The sequence below is a fragment of the Salvelinus fontinalis genome, chromosome 3 (assembly GCF_029448725.1).
Source record: "Salvelinus fontinalis isolate EN_2023a chromosome 3, ASM2944872v1, whole genome shotgun sequence".
Lineage (NCBI taxonomy): Eukaryota > Metazoa > Chordata > Actinopteri > Salmoniformes > Salmonidae > Salvelinus > Salvelinus fontinalis.
The window spans coordinates 53,367,210-53,389,137 of record NC_074667.1 but is presented as its reverse complement, the minus strand read 5'-3'; the positions used below and the strand labels follow the sequence as shown (position 1 = coordinate 53,389,137).

The 21,928-nt window shown below is 44.2% G+C and overlaps 1 protein-coding gene across 12 annotated transcripts in view; it reads left to right on the top strand.

Annotated features, from left to right (window-relative positions):
* Positions 1-21,928, top strand: part of LOC129851117 (inositol 1,4,5-trisphosphate receptor type 1-like) — a 153,710-nt gene that overhangs the window by 66,355 nt on the left and 65,427 nt on the right. For 7 of the 12 annotated variants that reach the window (XM_055917391.1, XM_055917393.1, XM_055917394.1 and 4 more), the window contains 6 exons: positions 3,463-3,504; positions 4,480-4,527; positions 5,686-5,815; positions 11,482-11,669; positions 18,423-18,612; positions 18,909-19,174. In XM_055917391.1, coding sequence (XP_055773366.1) covers positions 3,463-3,504; positions 4,480-4,527; positions 5,686-5,815; positions 11,482-11,669; positions 18,423-18,612; positions 18,909-19,174 — 864 coding nt within the window. The remainder of the gene's footprint in view (positions 1-3,462; positions 3,505-4,479; positions 4,528-5,685; positions 5,816-11,481; positions 11,670-18,422; positions 18,613-18,908; positions 19,175-21,928) is intronic. The other 5 variants (XM_055917402.1, XM_055917399.1, XM_055917398.1 and 2 more) reach the window with 2 other exon arrangements.

The window sequence follows — 21,928 nt, the reverse complement described above, 5'->3', positions numbered from 1 at the left end:
CTGCAAAATGCCCCCCAGCAGGCCACAAATGTGCATGTGTCTGCTCAAACGGTCAGAAACAGACTCCATGAGGGTGGTATGAGGGCCCGACGTCCACAGGTGGGTGTTGTGCTTACAGCCCAGCACCGTGCAGGACATTTGGCATTTGCCAGAGAACACCAAGATTGGCAAATTCGCCACTGGCGCCCTGTGCTCTTCACAGGTGAAAGCAGGTTCACACTGAGCACATGAGCACATGTGACAGACGTGACAGAGTCTGGAGACGCCGTGGAGAACGTTCTGCTGCCTGCAACATCCTCCAGCATGACCGGTTTGGCGGTGGGTCAGTAATGGTGTGTGGTGGCATTTCTTTGTGGGGCCGCACAGCCCTCCATGTGCTCGCCAGAGGTAGCCTGACTGCCATTAGGTGCCGAGATGAGATCCTCAGACCCCTTGTGAGACCATATGCTGACTCATGCACATTTGTGGCCTGCTGGAGGTCATTTTGCAGGGCTCTGGCAGTGCACCTCCTTGCACAAAGGCGGAGGTAGCGGTCCTGCTGCTGGGTTGTTGCCCTCCTACGGCCTCCTCCACGTCTCCTGATGTACTGGCCTGTCTCCTGGTAGCGCCTCCATGCTCTGGACACTACGCTGACAGACACAGCAAACCTTTTTGCCACAGCTCGCATTGATGTGCCATCCTGGATGAACTGCACTACCTGAGCCACTTGTGTGGGTTGTAGACTCCGTCTCATGCTACCACTAGAGTGAGAGCACCGCCAGCATTCAAAAGTGACCAAAACATCAGCCAGGAAGCATAGGAACTGAGAAGTGGTCTGTGGTCACCACCTGCAGAATCACTCCTGTTTTGGGGGGTGTCTTGCTAATTGCCTATAATTTCCACCTTTTGTCTATTCCATTTGCACAACAGCATGTGAAATTTATTGTCAATCAGTGTTGCTTCCTAAGTGGACAGTTTGATTTCACAGAAGTGTGATTGACTTGGAGTTACATTGTGTTGTTTAAGTGTTCCCTTTATTTTTTTGAGCAGTGTATATTAGTCACTCACAAAATAAGGTGCTCAGCGAAACTCCCATCTTAATTTACTCCGGTTATGGCCGATATGTACTTCTAAAAAAGCTACCGAAAACATGCCTCTTCGGCACCTGAAATGTATTGAGCTGTTGTAAACTTCCAATCTGTGCGTGCTTGTAAATGTTTTTTGAGACCATTTTTGGATGTACATACCGGCTGTAATGGGAGTATTTGAAGATAGTTACTCAGCAAAACTGCATATTTGGTGAGTAACTAACGTATTTTGACATTATAACTCTAGCAGAGCTGTGTATTTGGAGTTTGAATCTGAGCTTCCTGGGCGTTAGAGAGGAGACACATCATACTCATCGTCAACATCTCTAACGCAGACATTTGGGCAGGTCGACCCCAGCCTTCAGCTTACTGGAACATGGAAGACAAATCAGGTCCGATGAGGACCGTAAATGAATGTCATTCTCCACCACTCAAAATGTGACGAATGGGAAATACACTTGAAAGTAACTATGACGTTGTGATTTAATTGAATTAGACAAGTGAATCAGTGTTGACACTGCCTTGTTTGCATGCATCATCCTTTTTCCTGTGGATATTGATGTTTTACGTAAAGAGGGGCCTGATAAGGGGAGATTCTTGTCTAGTCTAACAATTACTCAGTCAGCATGACTGGGCTACTGGGGCAGAGTCAACCCCACTGTGGTCTGTCTATCTGTCTCGCTGCCTTTTCACTTTGCACCATTTCAATGTATCACATCTGTCTACTCCTTCTAAAGGTCCTTTTTAACAAGGTATTTAAGCAAGCATTTGAGTATGAGTCTGAGTGTCAGCTGAGGTGTTAGTTTTTTTGTTGTTGTGATGTTTGTGTTCATGCTTTTTTTTCATTTGCATATATTATTATGCACTGTATCACTAATACACTATATATACACAAGTATGTGGACACCCTTTCAAATTGGTGGATTCGGGTGTTTCATCCACACCCGTTGTGGGCAGGTGTATAAAATTGAGCACACAGGCATGCAATTTCCATAGACAAACATTGGCAGTAGAATGGCCTTACTGAAGAGCTCAGTGACTTTCAATGTGGCACCGTCATAGGATGCCCCCTTTCCAATGCCACCTTTCCAATGCCACCTTTCCGACAGGTTAGTTCCTGCCCCGGTCAACTATAAGTGTTGTTATTGTGAAGTAGAAATGTCTAAGAGCAATAACGGCTCAGGGGTAGGCCACACAAGGGGAAGGGGTAGGCCACACAAGCTCACAGAACGGGATCGCCGAGTGTTGAAGCGCATAGAAATTGTCTGTCCTCGGTTGCAACACTCACTACCGAGTTCCAGTAAGGTCATTCTACTGCCAATGTTTATCTATGGAGAGTTCATGACTGTGTGCTCAATTTTATACACCTGTCTCGGGCTGTTTTTCATGGTTCGGGCTACCCCCTCATGCTACAGCATACAATAACATTCTAGATGATTCTGTGCTTCCAACTTTGTGTCAAAAGTTTAGGGAAGGCCCTTTCCTATTTAGCATGACAATGTGCACAAAGCGAGGTCCATACAGAAATGTTTTGTCGAGATTGGTGTGGATGAACTTGACTGTCCTGCACAGAGCCCTGACCTCAACCCCATCGAACATCTTTGGGATGAATTGGAACGCCGACTGCAAGCCAGGCCTAATCGCCCAACATCAGTGCCCGACCTCACGAATGCTCTTGTGGCTGAATGGAAGCAAGTCCCCGCAGTAATGTTCCAACATCTAGTGGAAAGCCTTCCCAGAAGAGGGGAGGCTGTTACAGTAGCAAAGGGGAACCAACTCCATATTAATGTCCTTGATTTTGGAATGAGATGTTTGACGAGCAGGTGTCCTAATACCTTTGTTCATGTAGCGTACTTCTGTCATGCCACTAAAAGCCATATCTGCAAGTCTGATTTGTCCGTCGTAACCCCTTAGTCCTTCATGTTAGGACGTGACATTTCTAATCCTTTCACATAAAAAACTAAACAGTACATTTGTACATGCAAGCAACTGTGCGAAAGCATTGGCATGTGAACACAAGGAGCGTAGAATAGTGATGACACAGACAAGTGCTACATTAACCACAGAAACTTAGAATACTGTAGATACGTTAGATAAGGGCATGTTTGTTGTCTCCTTGCTTCTCCGTGGCTGGCTTTGAGTCATGCGCTTGTATTACTGTCGGGCACATGACAGGCCAACTGATTAACTGTTACCAGCCAGACGGGCAGGGAGCTTCTTTGCAAAGCGGCATGGCCTTGTATCGGTCTGTTTGCACTGTGAGGCAGGTGACCTGAGAGCTGCCTGAGGTTAATTTGCTCAGGGAGAGTTCTGCTCTTTGTAGCAACAACATGACTAACTGTTGTCTAAGCCACACCTTGACTAACCCAGACCTTTTATTTATCTATCCAATCAGCTGGCCCCTCCGCCGGCTGAGCCAGAAGTTCCTGCTGCAGATGTGAGTTCAACACCCATATTGGCCCTGGGCCTCAGCATATGGGTTGTTGTTGAATATACTGTAGATGGTAGATTGTCCGTCCTCTACGTTGTGGTGGCCGCATTCCATTACAGTAGTCATCACTCCTCCCCGCTCATCTAGATGGAACAAGTCAAATCCTTCCCCACGTCTTTCCTTTTTCAGGTCCGACTCACCAAAACACACATAACAAATGCCAATGTTTCCAGCTTGTGGATTTTCTATAATACTGTGAACAGACATATGTTTGTCCCTCTCTCCCTCTCTCTGTTCATCCCTCCATCCCAGTTCAGTTTCCTGACCTTCTTTCTGCAGGGTTTTGGAACTGCGCGCATGGGTGTTTTTCCATGGCAGATTGGAACATGGGTTTACACTGTGTCCGTGGCGTTACTAGCACACAACACTGATTCCATTATGTAACCTGGATAGGGCTGGGTTTTTTCCCATGGTTTGAGTTGTGTTTCTGCCCCTGGCAGCTTCTCGCTACCTTATGTACTTAACATGGTTTCATTTGTGTGAAGACTGCAAAGTAACAAGGGAGATACTCGGTTCTGTACAGTTTATCGGTTGAAATGTATCCAAGATCAAAGGAGTGAGCAGCAATATTTAAGCTTTGTTTAACATTGTTAACGTAAGTGTTTGAAATTAAAAGGGATCCTGAGATGTAAAGGGTTTTAGATTAATGGCCCTTTGTTCCGGCAGCAAGCCACCTTATGTTATTAGGTTTTTTTCTCTCGTCTCTAAGCCTGCATGGTTATGTTCCTACCCTACATCCACCCCAATACACCACCCACCTCCCTCGGTTAACTGCATGATGTCATTTGGCCCAGTTTCCTGCATGTCAGGAAAGTGACTAATGTGCACAGTATTAACATCCCTCTTTTTTGTTTTGTTTTTGTTTTCCCTAATTTCCTTTTTGGACATGATTTGCTTTCTGCTAACTCACCTCACCCTCAGGAGCTTGACCCCAACCAGCCCGAGAAGCAACTGGAGGACCAGAGGAGGGTAGGTAGAGTCCATTCTGGTCTGATCCTGTCTGGTCCAGTGTCCCCCAACCCTGCTCTCTCTGGCCCACCATGGCTGGGCTGGTTGTCTTAATGCACTGATGCACCACTCTACCCTAGCCTGCAGCCACTCTGCTTCCACAGCATGCCCACCTACTCACAGGGTTACCCCCCTACTAACTAACTGGCCACTGGGTGTGAGTGTCAATGGGTTTAAAGAGGAATATACAAAACTGATATGTATAAATATGAGTTGGAACATTCCGAGGCTCATGCCATACCAGGTATCGATGGAACTGCAGTTTGGATGTAAGTTATCTAAGTAACAGAAGGTTGGGCTGCAGTAAGAAGGTCATACCAAGGATGATTTAGCTATTTTATTTTGAATTTTACGACAACTTGAAATATAAAAAAATTATTTGATGAAAATTTTAATTTGGACTTCTATTAGCCCATACAAATGCATTGAATAAAAGTTTCACTACATGGAACAACAGATAGTCCCCAAAGAAAATCAAAAGAAAGAAGTGTCTGTCCTATATCTGTGAGATATATAAGAAAGATCAGGATTTGTTTTATTTTTTTATTAGATTTGTATGTTTTTAACCCATTATTTTTGGCACTAAACTGTCTCCATACTGTATATACTTCCATACATTTTTTCAACGGGGACCGGTGGACTTCAGACGAGTCTTGTGAGTTATCCTAGAGCAAAACAACCGACGTGTTCGTGAGAGTCTCATCTTCCCACAGAGGGGTCTTAGTGTGTAGCCCAACTGTTTGGCCGCTACAGACAGAAGTTGGCAGATCAGCTGTACTGATTTGAGACAAGTCCGAAACGTTTGTGAAGCAAAATGGAGAACACTATTGTGTTCGCGACAGTCTCATCTTTCCATAGAGGGGTCATAATAGTTTGTAGGCCAAACCGTTCAGACCCTCTAGCTCTGTCACCTTTCACTGCAGATGGAGGAGTGGTGCGGTGGATTGAGACGCATCCAATGCAAAAAAGTATATATCTCTATCTTAAACTGACAGACTTTATGGGGATTATTTAGTATTATGCTAATTAGATGTCCGTGGGGGCGCAGACATCAACTCTAGGGTTTATCTCATGATAATGATGTAGACTCCATCCTCTGACATCACCTCTTTCCACCAGGGTGAAGCCCTGAGGCAGATTCTGGTGAATCGTTACTATGGGAACATCAAGCCTGGGGCCAGAAGAGACAGTGTGACGACGTTCGTCAATGGTCCTGTCCCCCCTGGAACAGAAGGGAAACCTCGAGCAGGTACCTGTCTGTCTCTGTATCTCTGTGACACTCTGTATCTGTTTGTCTGAACTGGCTGACGTATACAGTGGAGTCATTTTGAACACTATATTTTTGAGATGTTATTTTTTGCTTGTTATACAAAATATTTTTCTCTGAGCAATTGGATTAGTATAAAATAATATATGTAGGTATATGTATACATATACAGTTGAAGTCGGAAGTTTACATACACCGTAGCCAAATACATTTAAACTTAGTTTTTCACAATTCCTGACTAAATCCTAGTAAAAATTCCCTGTCTTAGGTCAGTTAGGATCACCACTTTATTTTAAGAACGTGAAATGTCAGAATAATAGTAGAGAGAATGATTTATTTCAGCTTTTATTTCTTTCATCACATTCCCAATGGGTCAGGAGTTTACATACACTCAATTAGTATTTGGTAGCATTGCCTTTAAATTGTTTAACTTGGGTCAAACGTTTCATGTAGCCTTCCACAAGCTTCCCAAAATAAGTTGGGTGAATTTTGGCCCATTCCTCCTAACAGAGCTGGTGTAACTGAGTCAGGTTTGTAGGCCTCCTTGCTCACACACGCTTTTTCAGTTCTGCCCACAAATCTTCTATAGGATTGAGATCAGGGCCACTCCAATACCTTGACTTTGTTGTCCTTAAGCCATTTTGCCACAACTTTGGAAGTATGCTTGGGGTCATTGTCCATTTGGAAGACCTATTTGCGACCAAGCTTTAACTTCCTGACTGATGTCTTGAGATGTTGCTTTAATATATCCACATAATTTTCCATCCTCATGATGCCATCTATTTTGTGAAGTGCACCAGTCCCTCCTGCAGCAAAGCACCCCCACAACTTGATGCTGCCACCCCCGTGCTTCACCGTTGGGATGGTGTTCTTTGGCTTGCAAGCCTCCCCCTTTTTCCTCCAAACATGACGATGGTCATTATGGCCAAACAGTTCTATTTTTGTTTCGTCATACCAGAGGACATTTCTTCAATGATCTTTGTCCCCATGGGCAGTTGCAAACCGTAGTCTGGCTTTTTTATGAGGGTTTTGGAGCAGTGGCTTCTTCCTTGCTGAGCGGCCTTTCAAGTTATGTCAATATAGGACTCGTTTTACTGTGGATATAAGTACTTTTGTACCTGTTTCCTCCAGCATCTTCACAAGGTCCTTTGCTGTTGTTCTGGGATTGATTTGCACTTTTCTCACCAAAGTACGTTCATCTCTAGGAGACAGAACGCATTTCCTACCTGAGCGGTATGATGGCGGTATGATCCCATAATGTTTATACTTGAGTACTATTGTTTGTACAGATGAACGTGGTACATTCAGGCGTTTGGAAATTGCTCCCAAGGATGAACCAGACTTGCGGAGGTGTACAATTTTTTTTCTGAGGTCTTGGCTGATTTCTTTTGATTTTCCCATGATGTCAAGCAAAGAGGCACTGAGTTTGAAGGTAGGCCTTGAAATACATAGACAAGTACACCTCCAATTGACTCGAAAGATGTCAATTAGCCTATCAGAAGCTTCTATAGCCATGACATAATTTTCTGGAATTTTCCAAGCTGTTTAAAGGCACAGTCAACTTAGTGTATGTAAACTTCTGACCCACTGGAATTGTGATACAGTGAATTATAAGTGAAATAATCTGTCTGTAAACAATTGTTGGTTAAATTACGTGTCATGCACAAAATAGATGTCCTAACCGACTTGCCGAAAACTATAGTTTGTTCACAAGAAATTTGTGGAGTGGTTGAAAAACGAGTTTTAATGAGTCCAACCTGAGTGTATGTAAACTTCCGACTTCAATTGTATGTATGTATATGTGTGTATACAGTGGGGAGAACAAGTATTTGATACACTGCCGATTTTGCAGGTTTTCCTACTTACAAAGCATGTAGAGGTCTGTAATTTTTATCATAGGTACACTTCAAATGTGAGAGACGGAATCTAAAACAAAAAAACAGAAAATCACATTGTATGATTTTTAAGTAATTAATTTGCATTTTATTTTATGACATGAGTATTTGATACATCAGAAAAGCAGAACTTAATATTTGGTACAGAAACCTTTTGTTTGCAATTACAGAGATCATACGTTTCCTGTAGTTCTTGACCAGGTTTGCACACACTGCAGCAGGGATTTTGGCCACCTCCATACAGACCTTCTCCAGATCCTTCAGGTTTCGGGGCTGTTGCTGGGCAATACGGACTTTCAGCTCCCTCCAAAGATTTTCTATTGGGTTCACGTCTGGAGACTGGCTAGGCCACTCCAGGACCTTGAGATGCTTCTTACGGAGCCACTCCTTAGTTGCCCTGGCTGTGTGTTTCGGGTCGTTGTCATGTTGGAAGACCCAGCCACGACCCATCTTCAATGCTCTTACTGAGGGAAGGAGGTGGTTGGCCAAGATCTCGCGATACATGGCCCCATCCATCCTCCCCTCAATACGGTGCAATCGTCCTGTCCCCTTTGCAGAAAAGCATCTCCAAAGAATGATGTTTCCACCTCCATGCTTCACGGTTGGGATGGTGTTCTTGGGGTTGTACTCATCCTTCTTCTTTCTCCAAACACGGCGTGTGGAGTTTAGACCAAAAAGCTCTATTTTTGTCTCATCAGACCACATGACCTTCTCCCATTTCTCTTCTGGATCATCCAGATGGTCATTGGCAAACTTCAGACGGGCCTGGACATGCGCTGGCTTGAGCAGGGTGACCTTGCGTGCACTGCAGGATTTTAATCCATGACGGCGTAGTATGTTACTAATGGTTTTCTTTGAGACTGTGGTCCCAGCTCTCTTCAGGTCATTGACCAGGTCCTGCCGTGTAGTTCTGGGCTGATCCCTCACCTTCCTCATGATCATTGATGCCCCACAAGGTGAGATCTTGCATGGAGCCCCAGACTGAGGGTGATTGACCGTCATCTTGAACTTCTTCCATTTTCTAATAATTGCGCCAACAGTTGTTGCCTTCTCACCAAGCTGCTTGCCTATTGTCCTGTAGCCCATCCCAGCCTTGTGCAGGTCTACAATTTTATCCCTGATGTCCTTACACAGCTCTCTGGTCTTGGCCATTGTGGAGAGGTTGGAGTCTGTTTGATTGAGTGTGGGGACAGGTGTCTTTTATACAGGTAAATAGTTCCAACAGGTGCAGTTAATACAGGTAATGAGTGGAGAACAGGAGGGCTTCTTAAAGAAAAACAAACAGGTCTGTGAGAGCCGGAATTCTTACTGGTTGGTAGGTGATCAAATACTTATGTCATGCAAATTAATTACTTTAAAATCATACAATGTGATTTTCTGGATGTTTTAGATTCCGTCTCTCAGAGTTGAAGAGGTCTGTAAAAAATTACAGACCTCTACATGCTTTGTAAGTAGGAAAACCTGCAAAATCTGCAGTGTATCAAATTCTTGTTCCCCCCACTGTATATACACATACACACATACGGTACCAGTCAATAGTTTGGACACATCTACTCATTCAAGGGTTTTTCTTTATTTTTATTATTTTCTCTGCTGTGGAATAATAGCGAACAGCTCAAATAAGCAAAGAGAAATGACAGTCCATCACTACTTTAAGACATGAAGGTCAGTCAAGCCGGAAAATTTCAAGAACTTTGAAAGTTCCTTCAAGTGCAGATGCAAGAACCATCAAGTGCTATCATGAAGCTGACTCTCATGAGGTTCGCCACAGGTAAGGAAGACGCAGAGTTACCTCTGCTGCAGAGAATAAGTTCATTAGAGTTACCAGCCTCAGATATTACAATAAATGCTTCACAGAGTTCAAGTAACAGAGCCATCTCAACATCAACTGTTCAGAGGAGGCTTCGTGAATCAGGCCTTCATGGTTGATTTGCTGCAAAGAAACCTCTACTAAAGGACACCAATAATAAGAAAGGACTTGCTTGGGCCAAGAAACATGAGCAATGGACATCAGACCGGTGGAAATCTGTCCTTTGGTCTGATGACTCAGAAATTTGAGATTTGTGAGACCCATAGTTGGTGAACGGATGATCTTTGCATGTTTGGTTCCCACCGTGAAGCATGGAGGAGGTTTGGGTGTGGGCTTTACAGGTGACATTGTCAGTGATTTATTTAGAATTCAAGGCACCCTTTTAAAGTTTCCTGAAGTGCATTCACAAAAAAACATAATGTGCCATGATGAAACTGGCTCTCATGAGGACCGCCACAGGAATGGAAGACCCGGAGTTACCTCTACTGCAGAGGTTAAAGTCATTAGAGTTACCAGCCTCAGAAATTGCAGCCCAAATAAATGCTTTACAGATTTCAAGTAACAGAGAAATCTCAACAACAATTCAAGGCACACTTAACCAGCAGGGATACAACAGCATTCTGCAGCAATACACCATCCCATCTGGTTTGGGCTTAGTGGGACTTTCATTTGTTTTTCAACAGGACAATGACCCAAAACACACCTCCAGGCTGCGTAAGGGCTATTTGACCAAGGACAGTAATGGAGTGCTGCATCAGATGACCTGGCCTCCACAATCTCCTGACCTCAACCAAATTGAGATGGTTTGGGATGAGTCGGACCGCAGAGTGAAGGAAAAGCAGCCAACAAGTGCTCAGCATATGTGGGAACTCCTTCAAGACTGTTGGAAAAGCATTCCAGATGAAGCTGGTTGAGAGAATGCCAAGAGTGTGCAACGTTGTCATCAAGTGGCTATTTGAAGAATCTCAAATATAAAATCTATTTTGATTGGTTTAACACTTTTTTGGTTACTACATGATTCCATATGTGTTATTTTATAGTTTTGATGTCTTCACTATTATTCTACAATGTAGAAAATAGTAAAAATAGCTTGTGTGTATATATATATCTTTTTTGTATACAATACAAAAAGATAAAGTAAATATGAGCGATCATATTTATCTAGAGGCTCCCCACTGTACATCTCAATACCTCAGAGTATTAAAGCTTGTTGAAGTGTTCCAGACTCTAATCAGGATGATGAGTCATGGCTGGTCTCTTCTCCACGCCTGGAGAATAGGAATGAGTTCCTTCCTGTTCACGCTTGTGCCTGCCTGCCTGCCCCCACCATGTCCGCCATTAAGACTTTGGACCCAGGCTCTGTCCCTCAGCATTTGAGCACTCTCCTCTGACTGAGCCAAGCCGTGCTGTTGCCAGGCAACCAGAGACGAGCTCTTGATTAGAATGTTTCGTGGAGTGTGGACACCTGCTCCCACAGCCAGAGAGTGGCCCTCTGGGTAACATTATCACACATCTGCATCCTTGTGTGGCTGGAGCAGGTGTCATCACTGGACAAGGCTAGCTAGTCTTAGCTAAGAAATACAGCTATTTTCAAGACATGGAATGATCATCACTATACTTTTGGCATCCTGTTTTTGGTTTAGTTTAGAGATCATATCCATCAAGATTCATCTCATTAAATGATATAATAAGCAAATTATGTAGTGAATCAATGAACAGGAAAGAGACAGACTGACCTCTTTCATCTGCCCGTCTAGCAATCCTCTTGAGTGAGGAAATCCCTGTGAGATGATGGAATTGTACTTTTACTCTCATTTACAGTGACAGGTTCTTCTATTTGTCTGTCTGTCTGTCTGTCTGTCTGTCTGTCTGTCTGTCTGTCTGTCTGTCTGTCTGTCTGTCTGTCTCGCTCTCCCCTTCTCTCTCTCCCTGTCCCTCGCCAGTGGTGAGTTCAGGGGCGGCCGCGGCCCGAGGGGAGCTGACCCTACATGAGGTCCAGTGCCGTCTGGATAAAGAGGGTGCATCCGACCTGGTAATTGACCTCATCATGAACGCCACGAGCGACCGTATCTTCCAGGAGAGCATCCTATTGGCCATCGCCCTGCTGGAGGGCGGGAACACGGTCATCCAGGTGAGAATTAACCCGTGCCAGGGGCATAATGTGATATGAGTAGAACATGTTAGAGAAGAGGAGAGAGAGACTGGGCCCAGAGGAGGAGAGCAAGAAGTGGAGGCAGAGCAGGAACTAATGGTCTGTCTGCTGGGAGAGGTCCAAGCTCTAAGCTCTGCGTAGCTCCCCAATGCGTCACTACCTCCCCTCCTCTCAGCCAGCCAGAAGGGGTTGCTATGGCAACCAAAACCAATTACTTCTCTGACTGCACTGCAAGGTTAAGAGAGGAACATGGGGGTAGTGGGGGGAGCGGGGTGGCTGATTGTTGGGCAGTTATATTTTCTAACTTTGCACCTGCGTTTTTTGAGTGTGTGTGTGTGTGTATCTCTGTGTGAGCTAATGCGTTAACAGGCCTGTTACGTAATAGGGCTTGTATTTGTATAGTGGTTTTACCTGATGAACCCTGGCTTGGCTTCCCACTGCACAGGCAGTTTACTCAAAGGAACTCACATATGACTCCTGTTATATAACTACAGCATGTCACTGGCTGAATAATGCAGAGACCACAGAGCCTTATTAACTGCGTCTCACTGTGCTGTCAGAACAAGGGGAGGAGGAGCAACCCTGGGAGCCAAATGTTCTAGACAGACCAGACACCTGTAGAAAACCACACCCTAGTTTGTAGTCCTCCATCCCACTGTCTCACCTCACACAGATCCACATATCACACACATACACACCCAGGGCAGCTGTTTGTATGTAGATTTGTTGAGTGTTTTGGTCAGGTTAGGGTTCAAAAGGCTATATGTCTTCCTCTTTTGCTGATAATAGATAACACTGGGTGTGTGCCATGAGTGTGTATTTCTTTTGGCATTGTGGCGATGCGCCCTGTGAAGTTTGGGTTAATATTTGCAAAGTTGTGTGTGTGTGTGTGTGTGTGTTTGGTTGGTTGGTGGTTACCAACCTCATGCAAGAGTGTTCATTCTGAAGAGTTTCTCACTGCAGTGTGGGTGTGTGAGAGAGTTGAGCAGGGGAATTACTGCCATTACTCATTGAGACTTCTATTGTAAGGGGATCGCTGGTCCTCATGCCTTTTTTAGTTGAAGCATAATTTACTCCCACTCTTTAACACCATTATGCTATCCTGCACACCCACTGGGGCCTTGGAAAGGACCTCCCTGCAGGAAAACATTACAGGTAGTAGTCAGGGAAAGAGATTGGCAGGATAATGTATTATTTGGAGGGGGTGGGGTTCTCATTGTAGCCAAGGAGCCTGCACAACTACACACAGGGCTTCTTGCTTTCATAATCGCAGATTGTTTTTTCACTCACAATTTGCAGGGAACAAGTCAGCTTTGTTGCGGGATCACGTATGGTGCTGAGTGAATCATATCAGCAGTCGCATCACATTTCTGTCTCTTAGAAAATGCTGGACCTCTCTTCAATGACAAAAAGGCTCTTGATGTCAAATTTTTGGTGGTAATCTGGGGTAGTCGCCGGACCAACAGGAAAGAGGTAGGGAAGGAGGGGGAGTAGTATGAAGGGCCAGTAGTATGAAGGACGAAAGGGAAAGAGCTGAGGTGAGCTGCAGCCCTGAGCTGTATGTGCCAGCCCTAGGGGGAAAGAGGAAGTGCGTTAGTGAAAACAAAGATGATTTATTTATATTTGCACACAAGAACATACAAAACAATATGATAAGAGTTTCAACTCTCTGGTACAAGTGAGACCTCGACAACAGCCAGTGAAATTGCAGGGCGCCAATTCAAAACAACAGAAATCCCATAATTAAAATTCCTCAAACATACAAGTATTATCCACCATTTTAAAGATAAACTTCTTGTAAAAAACTTCCTCTTAATGCAACCGCTCTGTCAGATTTCAAAAAGGCTTAACGGCAAAAGCACACCATGCGATTATGTTAGGTCAGCGCCTAGCCACAGAAAACCATACTGCCATTTTCCAACCAAGGAGGTGTGACAATCACGCGCAGGACTCATGGCTGGAAATTTCCACTGGCCTCTCATTGAAAGTGCTGTATCTCCCTCATTTTTCAGAGTAAAAGCCTGAAACAATGACTAAAGACTGGCCACATGTAGAGGAAGCCATAGATATCGTGAACTGGGTCCTAAGTCTTTGTATGGTGGATAGGCTTTCAATGGAAAAACATCCTTTCAAAATAATAGTACGTCCTGGTTGGATTTTCCTCAGGTTTTTGCTTGCCATATATCAGTTCTGTTATACTCACAGACATTATTTTAACAGTTTTGGAAACTTTAGAGTGATTTCTATCCAAATCTACTAATTATATGCATATCATAGCTTCTGGGCCTGAGTAGCAGGCTTTTTAATTTGGGCACGCTTTTCATCCAAAATTCCGAATGCTGCCCCCTACCCTAGTGAAGTTAAAAGGCAAAAGAAAGGGCCTCCTGAGTGGCACAGCGGTCTAAGGCACTGCAGTGCTAGAGGCAACACTACACTTCCGGGAGACCCATGAGGCAGCGCACAATTCTCCCAGCGTCGTCCGGGTTAGGACAGGGTTTGGCCGGCCGGGATGTCTTTGTCCAATCATGCTCTAGCTACTCCTCTGGTGGGCCTGGCGCATGCACGCTGACACGGTCGCCAGTTGGACAGTGTTTTCTTCCGACACACTGGTGCGGCTGGCTTCCGGGTTAAGCGAGCATTGTGTCAAGAAGCAGTGTGGCTTGGCAGGGTTTTGTTTCAGAGGACGCATGGCTCTCGACCTTAGCCTCTCCCGAGTCCGTACGGGATTTGCAGCGATGGGACAAGACTGTAACTACCAATTGGATGTCACAACATTGGGGAGAAAAAGAGGTAAAAAGTAGTTTTTTTTAAAGGCAAAGGAAAAGAGCATGTGCAGGAGAGGTAGAAAACACAGAGGTGTGTCAGGCCCAGCCCCCTTTCAAAATAATATATAATAAAAACAAACAGAAAAAGTATCCAGATTTTTAAGACTAAGAATATAATTTTGCAACCCAGGCAGGCTAAGGCTGTAGTATTGAGCCAACCAACCCACAGGAGCAAGGAAGCAGAGGCTTGTACTGTACATTGGCTACCGGTGGTCACCCGTATGGAGATATCTATCACCTGTGGCTACTCCCGTTCAGAGCCTTAAATTAAATGTATGGCTCTGCTCCAGCATAGACATCCAGATAGGTCAGACAGTAGTGACTACTGCCAACTGGATTGTGACGCTCCTTGCTCTGTTTGGAAGGCTCTCTGACCCACGCTAGAAGTTGATGCCCACACTATTGGCTATTACAGCACTGGCAGTGGGCAGAACAGCCTGCTGGCTGTGGTGAGGTCATTATGTTTGTTTCAAGGGATAACAAACTTGATTCCTCCTCTTTAGAAACTCAGATTAGGTCATTGTTCAGTATTTGACTCGTTTTAATTGAGTCTGAATTGATTGTCCTTTGCATGATGGAACACTGTCTTGAACAAGCTTTCTGGTCCACTATTGGTTATTATCAATGCTCAAAGGCCAAACCGGCTTATTTTCTATTTTCTTCTTTGTCTTGTGAGTGATATAACAAAACAGAACTTCTTAGAAAACCAATCCCTTCAGGCCTGTAGGTTCGAGAGAAAAGTATAAATAGAATTTTCAGAGGGAGAGGGGGCGTTTGACGGGAGGCTGGACACTGACATCCCATTTTGATGATAATGATCAACTCTGCCTTCTGACAGACCTGCCATTTCACAGAGCTAGCAGGTCACTCTCTGCAACAAAAAAAAGAGGAAGCTCACGCTGCTGGTGTTTTGGCACATGTGCAGATCAAATACACCGCTGGAACTCCGATTAAGGTGTTCCTAATACTTCAAAAGATTTCTTTGAAATCCAGGTGTTTTAATCGGCGTATGCTGATTATGACCTTGTGGCAATTAAGAGAGGAGTAAGGTGTTTACATGACTAATGCCATACTCGGCCTACTGCCGTAATCAGTTTAATATTGTGTTGTTAGTGTGCATGTAAACATACTCACTGTTCCAAACTCTCTTGAACTCCCCCCTACAATTCCACCATGCGGATGGAAGTGGCTGGCAGGGGTTGTGATTGGATACTGGGTGGTTTATTTGTTTTTCTATCCTCTTATACTGTATGTGACCGGGCCTTGTGTGAGAGTGGGTCTCCGTGGTTACCGACTGGTGGGCACGGCACGGTACGGTGCAGGAGCCCTCCAATGATTACAGCCACAGCTCTGTCGCTCAGAGCCTGCGATATAAATAGAGCTTACATAACTGCCCCTTGTTGATGCCAAGAGCCAGCATAGCAGTGAAGGGAGAACAACACAAAAGAGAAAGGGAGGAATGCAGAATGACCTTGAGGTCCCTTTGCCCAACATTGGGGAGAGACAGAGACCATAGTGCACCCAGTGGGCCCTGCAGGTAGGGTCTAGTCTGCTGCAGAGAAGAGGATAAGCTGGTGGTTTCCTGGAAGAAGGAATCAGCAGGTTGATATTGCATTTCAAGGGCCCAGGGATAAATAAGCTCACCACCACAGCCATGCTGGTGTAAATTACACTTAGCAATGCCCAAGTACAATTGAGTATCACCTAGTAACTACACCGTAATGCCTAGTCTACACGTTTAGAAAAAAGGGTTCCAAAAGGGTTTTTCAGCTGTCCCCACAGGGGAACCGTTTTGGTTCCAGATAGAATCCTTTTTGGTTTCATGTAGAACCCTCTGTAGAACAAGTTCTACCTGGAACCAAAAGTGTTCAACCTGCAACCAAAATGGGTTCTTCAAAGGGTTATGCTATGGGGACAGCTGAAGAGCCCTTTAAGGTTCTATATGGCACCTTTTTTTCTGAGTGTATAATAAAACCCCTCAATTTTCCCATAGAGAAAAACATCAATCTTCCTTCCGTGTTGTGTTATTGTTGCAGACTATGACATGTTGTTATGTACCCATATGTACCAAAGAACAGGCTTTAACCCGACTGCTCTGCACTAAAACTATGGCTAAACATATTGTAAATGTCAAAAAAGTACAGATGGGCGAGAGAAGAGACATGGAGAAAAGTCCTGAGATGCAGGATCAGGGACGGGATGGAGGTCGAAGGTCAGGGGGGGCCACAGGGGACATCAGCTGGGCAAGATATAGATTATAAACCTGTTCCAGATAATTGGAAACTGATAGCCAGTAAGTCAGCAAACTGACAAGTTCCTTGATATGTGTAGATGGAACAACAGGCAAATTGCCCTGACAGTGTTTTTCCTTAGCAGGCTCTGTTCCTGCTTGTGCTGCTGCTACCGCTGCTGCTGCTGCTACTGCTACTGCTGTTGCTGTTCTTGTCTTGAACATAAGGCGACAGTCAGGTGTTGGCATAATGATGGTCATCCAAGTGATCCGAGATGGAAGTACTTGTTTTTATGGTCACAGTCATGAAGGCTTCCCATTCAAACTAGGTAATGTTTTAAAAAAGTTGCTTTCTGGCAGTTTTCCCCTCTGTGTGGCAATGTGGGTGGAGGTTTGCCTGGTTACATGGCCACTGTTGATTTCTGATCTAATCACTATCAATGAATGAGCCTGGTGTTGAGCCTGGTGTTAACCTTGTTGAAAGAGGGACAAACTACAGTACTTTGATTAACTTAATTTTAACTTTGAGTGTGTACTATCAGGTATTGGCTACTGGTGGACCTCTGTGAGTACTGTTGAATGCATGCCCGGTTTTAATTTAAAATGTTCTTGTTTTCTTGAAACTTTTTTTAATACTGTATTATGTATTCCCCCCCCCCCCTCTCACTTCCTTCTCACCCACCTGCCTCTGTCCCCCCCCCCACACACACACACCTTTCCTCTCACACCACATACACACCACGTACACACTTCGAGCAACTCTGGTGCTTAAAAGGTAGGGCAGGATTTTCCTCCACTTCTTTCCCTCCTTCCTCCCCTGTTATCTGATGTAACAGGCTCAGTGGTGGTGGCTCCCTCCCTTCAACAACTCAGCTGATTACAGGCCTCATGTAAGGAGGGATAATAAAGGGAAAATGGGACAGGATATACCAGCCTGTAGCACATGGAATACAAAGGTGTCAATTAGGCTGCATACTTTCACTTGAAGTTTTGTTTTGGTTATATTATTGCTAAAGTACTTAATGCTGAATGTGCTGAGTTGACACACTTCCTGTGAATGTTGTGTACCTGGCTGGGATTGTTGTGTACTTGGCTGGGATTGCTGTGTACCTAGCTGGGATTGCTGTGTACCTGGCTGGGATTGTTGTGTACTTGGCTGGGATTGCTGTGTACCTAGCTGGGATTGCTGTGTACCTAGCTGGGATTGCTGTGTACCTGGCTGTGATTGCTGTGTACCTGGCTGTGATTGCTGTGTACCTGGCTATGTTCTCTGTGTGAATGTATGTACAGTGCAGCCTGCCCTGCACAGCACCAGTAGAGTTGTGCCCCTGGGGCAGAGAACAGATGGTATGATTTCAGGTGAGCACAAGGAGGGTTATGTAACAGAGCTGCAGAGAGAGAGCCTCTGGCTGCATAACAGACAGGTAGGCAGGCAGGCAGGCAGGCGGACGGACGGACGAGATGTGGTCAAACGGAACAACAAACATGCTAGACCTTTAAGCTGTTTACCTTGTATTTTTTAAATGGGAAATGTGCATATGTAGATCATCTGACAACATAATCATAATACGTCACTATGAAAACCTCTAGCTACCAAGTCCCTTATTAACACAGAGTTAACTGAAACAAAACCTCTTAAATCTGCAACATTGACTTGTTCTTCTTGTCCAATTCCAGAAATCCTTCTTCATGCGTCTGACAGGGGAAAACAAGTCAGAGATGTTCTTCAAGGTGTTCTATGAGAGGATGAAGCTGGCCCAGCAGGAGATCAAGGCCACTGTGACTGTCAACACCAGCGACCTGGGCAGCAAGAAGAAGGACGAGGAGCCCCCAGACAAGGACACGCCCACTGCTAAAGGAAAGAAAGGTCAGGGGTCAGGGTAGCAGGGCTGGTGTAATCAGCATCCTGGTCCTGTCAGGTGGGACGGTTAATACAGTGAATTTACTACACTCGGAAGATGGCAGAAATCATACATCAGTCATTAACAAATTCTTAGTTGTTTGATACTGCAGTGCAAGCTGGGGCCAGATGATGAAGTTCAAGGTCTGTGACAGCTCCAGCTCGCCTCCTGTGTACACTGTACAGTGAGACTCTCCTCTATGTTACTCTGGTGTCCCCTTCGTTGTGAGTGTCTCTTATTCCTCATGTTCTTCTTTTACCAGGGAAGGTGGTGGCTACGGTGGCGGTTGCTGCGGTGACGGAGGAGGTCAAGGAGCAGCTGGTGGAAGCGTCCACGGTCACTAAGAAGGCGTTCACCACGTACCGCCGTGAGGCCGAGGCCGAGGAGCACCTGGCCGCCGCCGAATGTCAGGGCCCCGCCAGCACGCCTGATGACCAAGAGGGGGAGATGAGTGTCATCATTACCATCATGCAGCCCATACTGCGCCTCATGCAGCTGCTGTGTGAGAACCACAACAGGGAGTTGCAGGTTGGTCAGCCACACCACCAGGGGGCACTACTGTGGTTTACGATACACAAAGTTAGTTATAAAGGGGGGCTGCAGTGGTTGCTCAGGGCCTATGGCACACTTACAGTTTCAGTATTGGTACATTTCCATCACCAGATCGTTATACAGAAATGAAACCAGATGGTGAAAATAGACTTTATTTGTTGGAACAACGTGATGCAACTGTTTCCGTATCTATCTGATAGTGTTTGGTCTGGTTTCACTATGAGGACAAGTGTGGTTGTGTTTTTAAATGGGGAGGTTCAATATCTCAGACAGACATTGAACTTCCCCCACTAACATACTCTTACTCCACATCATTGACAGATAGCTGGATGCTGAATCACCATGGCTCATCATCAGTTTGGTGCACTGTATTTGGCCTCTTTGGATTGATCCTGAGGCAAACACAGCGGGCTAAGTTAATCATGGTTTAATCTAATAATCTCATTGACATGGATAAAGTAATCCTTCTGACCCCCCCCCCCCCCTTAAAAGATTTAGATGCACTGTTGTAAAGTGGCTGTTCCACTGGATGTCATAAGGTGAATGCACCAATTTGTAAGTCGCTCTGGATAAGAGCGTCTGCTAAATGACTTAAATGTAAATGTAAATGTAGACACGAGTTAAAGATGCGTCTCATCCCTAAATAATCCAGCCATTGATTTAAACTTGAATAAAATTATATTTGATTCGTCACATGCTTCGTAAACAACCAGTGGCGTGTATTCATTTTCATTTTTTTTATTTTTCTAAAATAAATATTTAGTCTCTCTTTTTTCATAATTTTACTTTAATTCTTAAGAGGCTGAATGTATCTCACAGGAGAAAGCATCTGAGCGAGCGAAACAGCACTCCTCTGACTCTACGTGTAGACTATCTTTATGATGCTGTCTGGTCCAGATGAGTATGATGTTGTTCCTGGATGTAGCATTGAAGGCAAGGGAAGCCAGCGAGCATTTGTCCTCCCTTGATAAAAAAGTATAAAAAATTTGCCAATCACTGTTGACCTAAATTGAGTAAGCTCAACTGTGAATGGTCCAGGCACACCAAAAATAAGTGTCAAGGGAAGCCAGCTTTGAATTTGGCGTCACTCCTATCAAATCCCATTGAGAGCATACGTAATTGACAGAAAAATGTGAATTGTTGCATCTAGTTGTGTTGTGGTCCTCCGGTGGCTAGCTAGCTAGCTAAAACTGTCCCTTTCCTAAATTAGCCATCGATGGAAATAGGGATTTGGACTTGTGATTTTACTTAATTCTACTCACTGGGCAATGATTATAACAGTGAATCTGATCCAACGATTAATTCATATATTGTTGTGCCCTGGCATGAGAGTATGGAAGTTCAATATGTAGCTAAATGTAGAAAGCTAATGTTAACTAGCTAATGTTTCCCATGAATGGAAGTTAGGCTTTCGAGCAAGCATTTTAGCCAGGTACAACAAAAAATAAAAGCGTGTATGACAGAGTGATAAACTGTTTTGTCAACATGAAAGAGATGGCATTGGCATTTCTCTACAAGTAGGGTGAGTCAACATGTTTTTCTACTTGCACGAACAAGCATGCACACACAAAAATCAGAACCATGGATAGCCACGTCATATTTAGCTTATGTTGATTGGACTAAATCATTTTTTAAACATGTCTTACTGTATTAGACTAAGCAGAGGTGATTTGATGATGTTGAAGATGAAATGGTGCTGGAAGCTCCTGTTTTCTTTGAGACTTGCAGTAACTCTTTGTGGTTATAAATCAATAGTTGTCTATTGGTCCGAAAATGTTGGAAACATTAACTTGCTTGACCATGCTGTAGGTCATGTAACTGGCTGTTACTGTACATGCAATATGCTTTGTGGACTTCAATAGACAGAGGTTGCTATCCGGTTTTGTGATAAAACAAAGGTGTGGTTGAATTTATGTCTTCTTATTGTCTGAGCATGTATATATCCCGGTCGCAAGGCATATTAATGAACAGGTTATAGAGCAAACAACTTAATTATCACAACACAGGTTGTAATATGTTTTTTTTTGGGGGGGGGGGGGCTTGGCTTGGCTTCCCCAGTGATTTTACCCATGCACTGCTACTGTAAACAACAGGTGTCGACTAACAGTGAAATGCTTACTCACGGGCCCTTCCCAACCGTGAAGAGTGGAAAAAAAAACTAAAACACATAATAATAAAAGTAATAATAAATACACATTGAGGAATGATAACTTGGCTATATACACAGGCTACCAGTACCGAATCGATGTACGGGGTAATTGAGGTGGATATGATAATAAATAGTAGTGGCAGCATGTGATGAGTCAAAGCTAGTGCAAAAAGGCTCAATGCAGATAGTCCGGGTAGCTACAGTTGAAGTCGGAAGTTTACATACAGTACACCTTAGCCAAATACATTTAAACTCAGTTTTTCACAATTCCTGATATTTAATCCTGGTAAAAATTCCCTGTCTTATGTCAGTTAGAATCACCACTTAATTTTACGAAGGTGAAATGTCAGAATAATAGTAGAAAGAATGATGTATTTCAGCTTTTATTTCTTTAATCACATTCCCAGTGGGTCAGAAGTTTAAGTTCAATTAGTATTTGGTAACATTGCCTTTAAATTGTTTAACTTGTGTCAAACGTTTCAGGTAGCCTTCCACAAGCTTTCCAAAATAAATTGGATGAATTTTGGCTCATTCTTCCTGACAGAGCTGGTGTAACTGAGTCAGGTTTGTAGGCCTCCTTG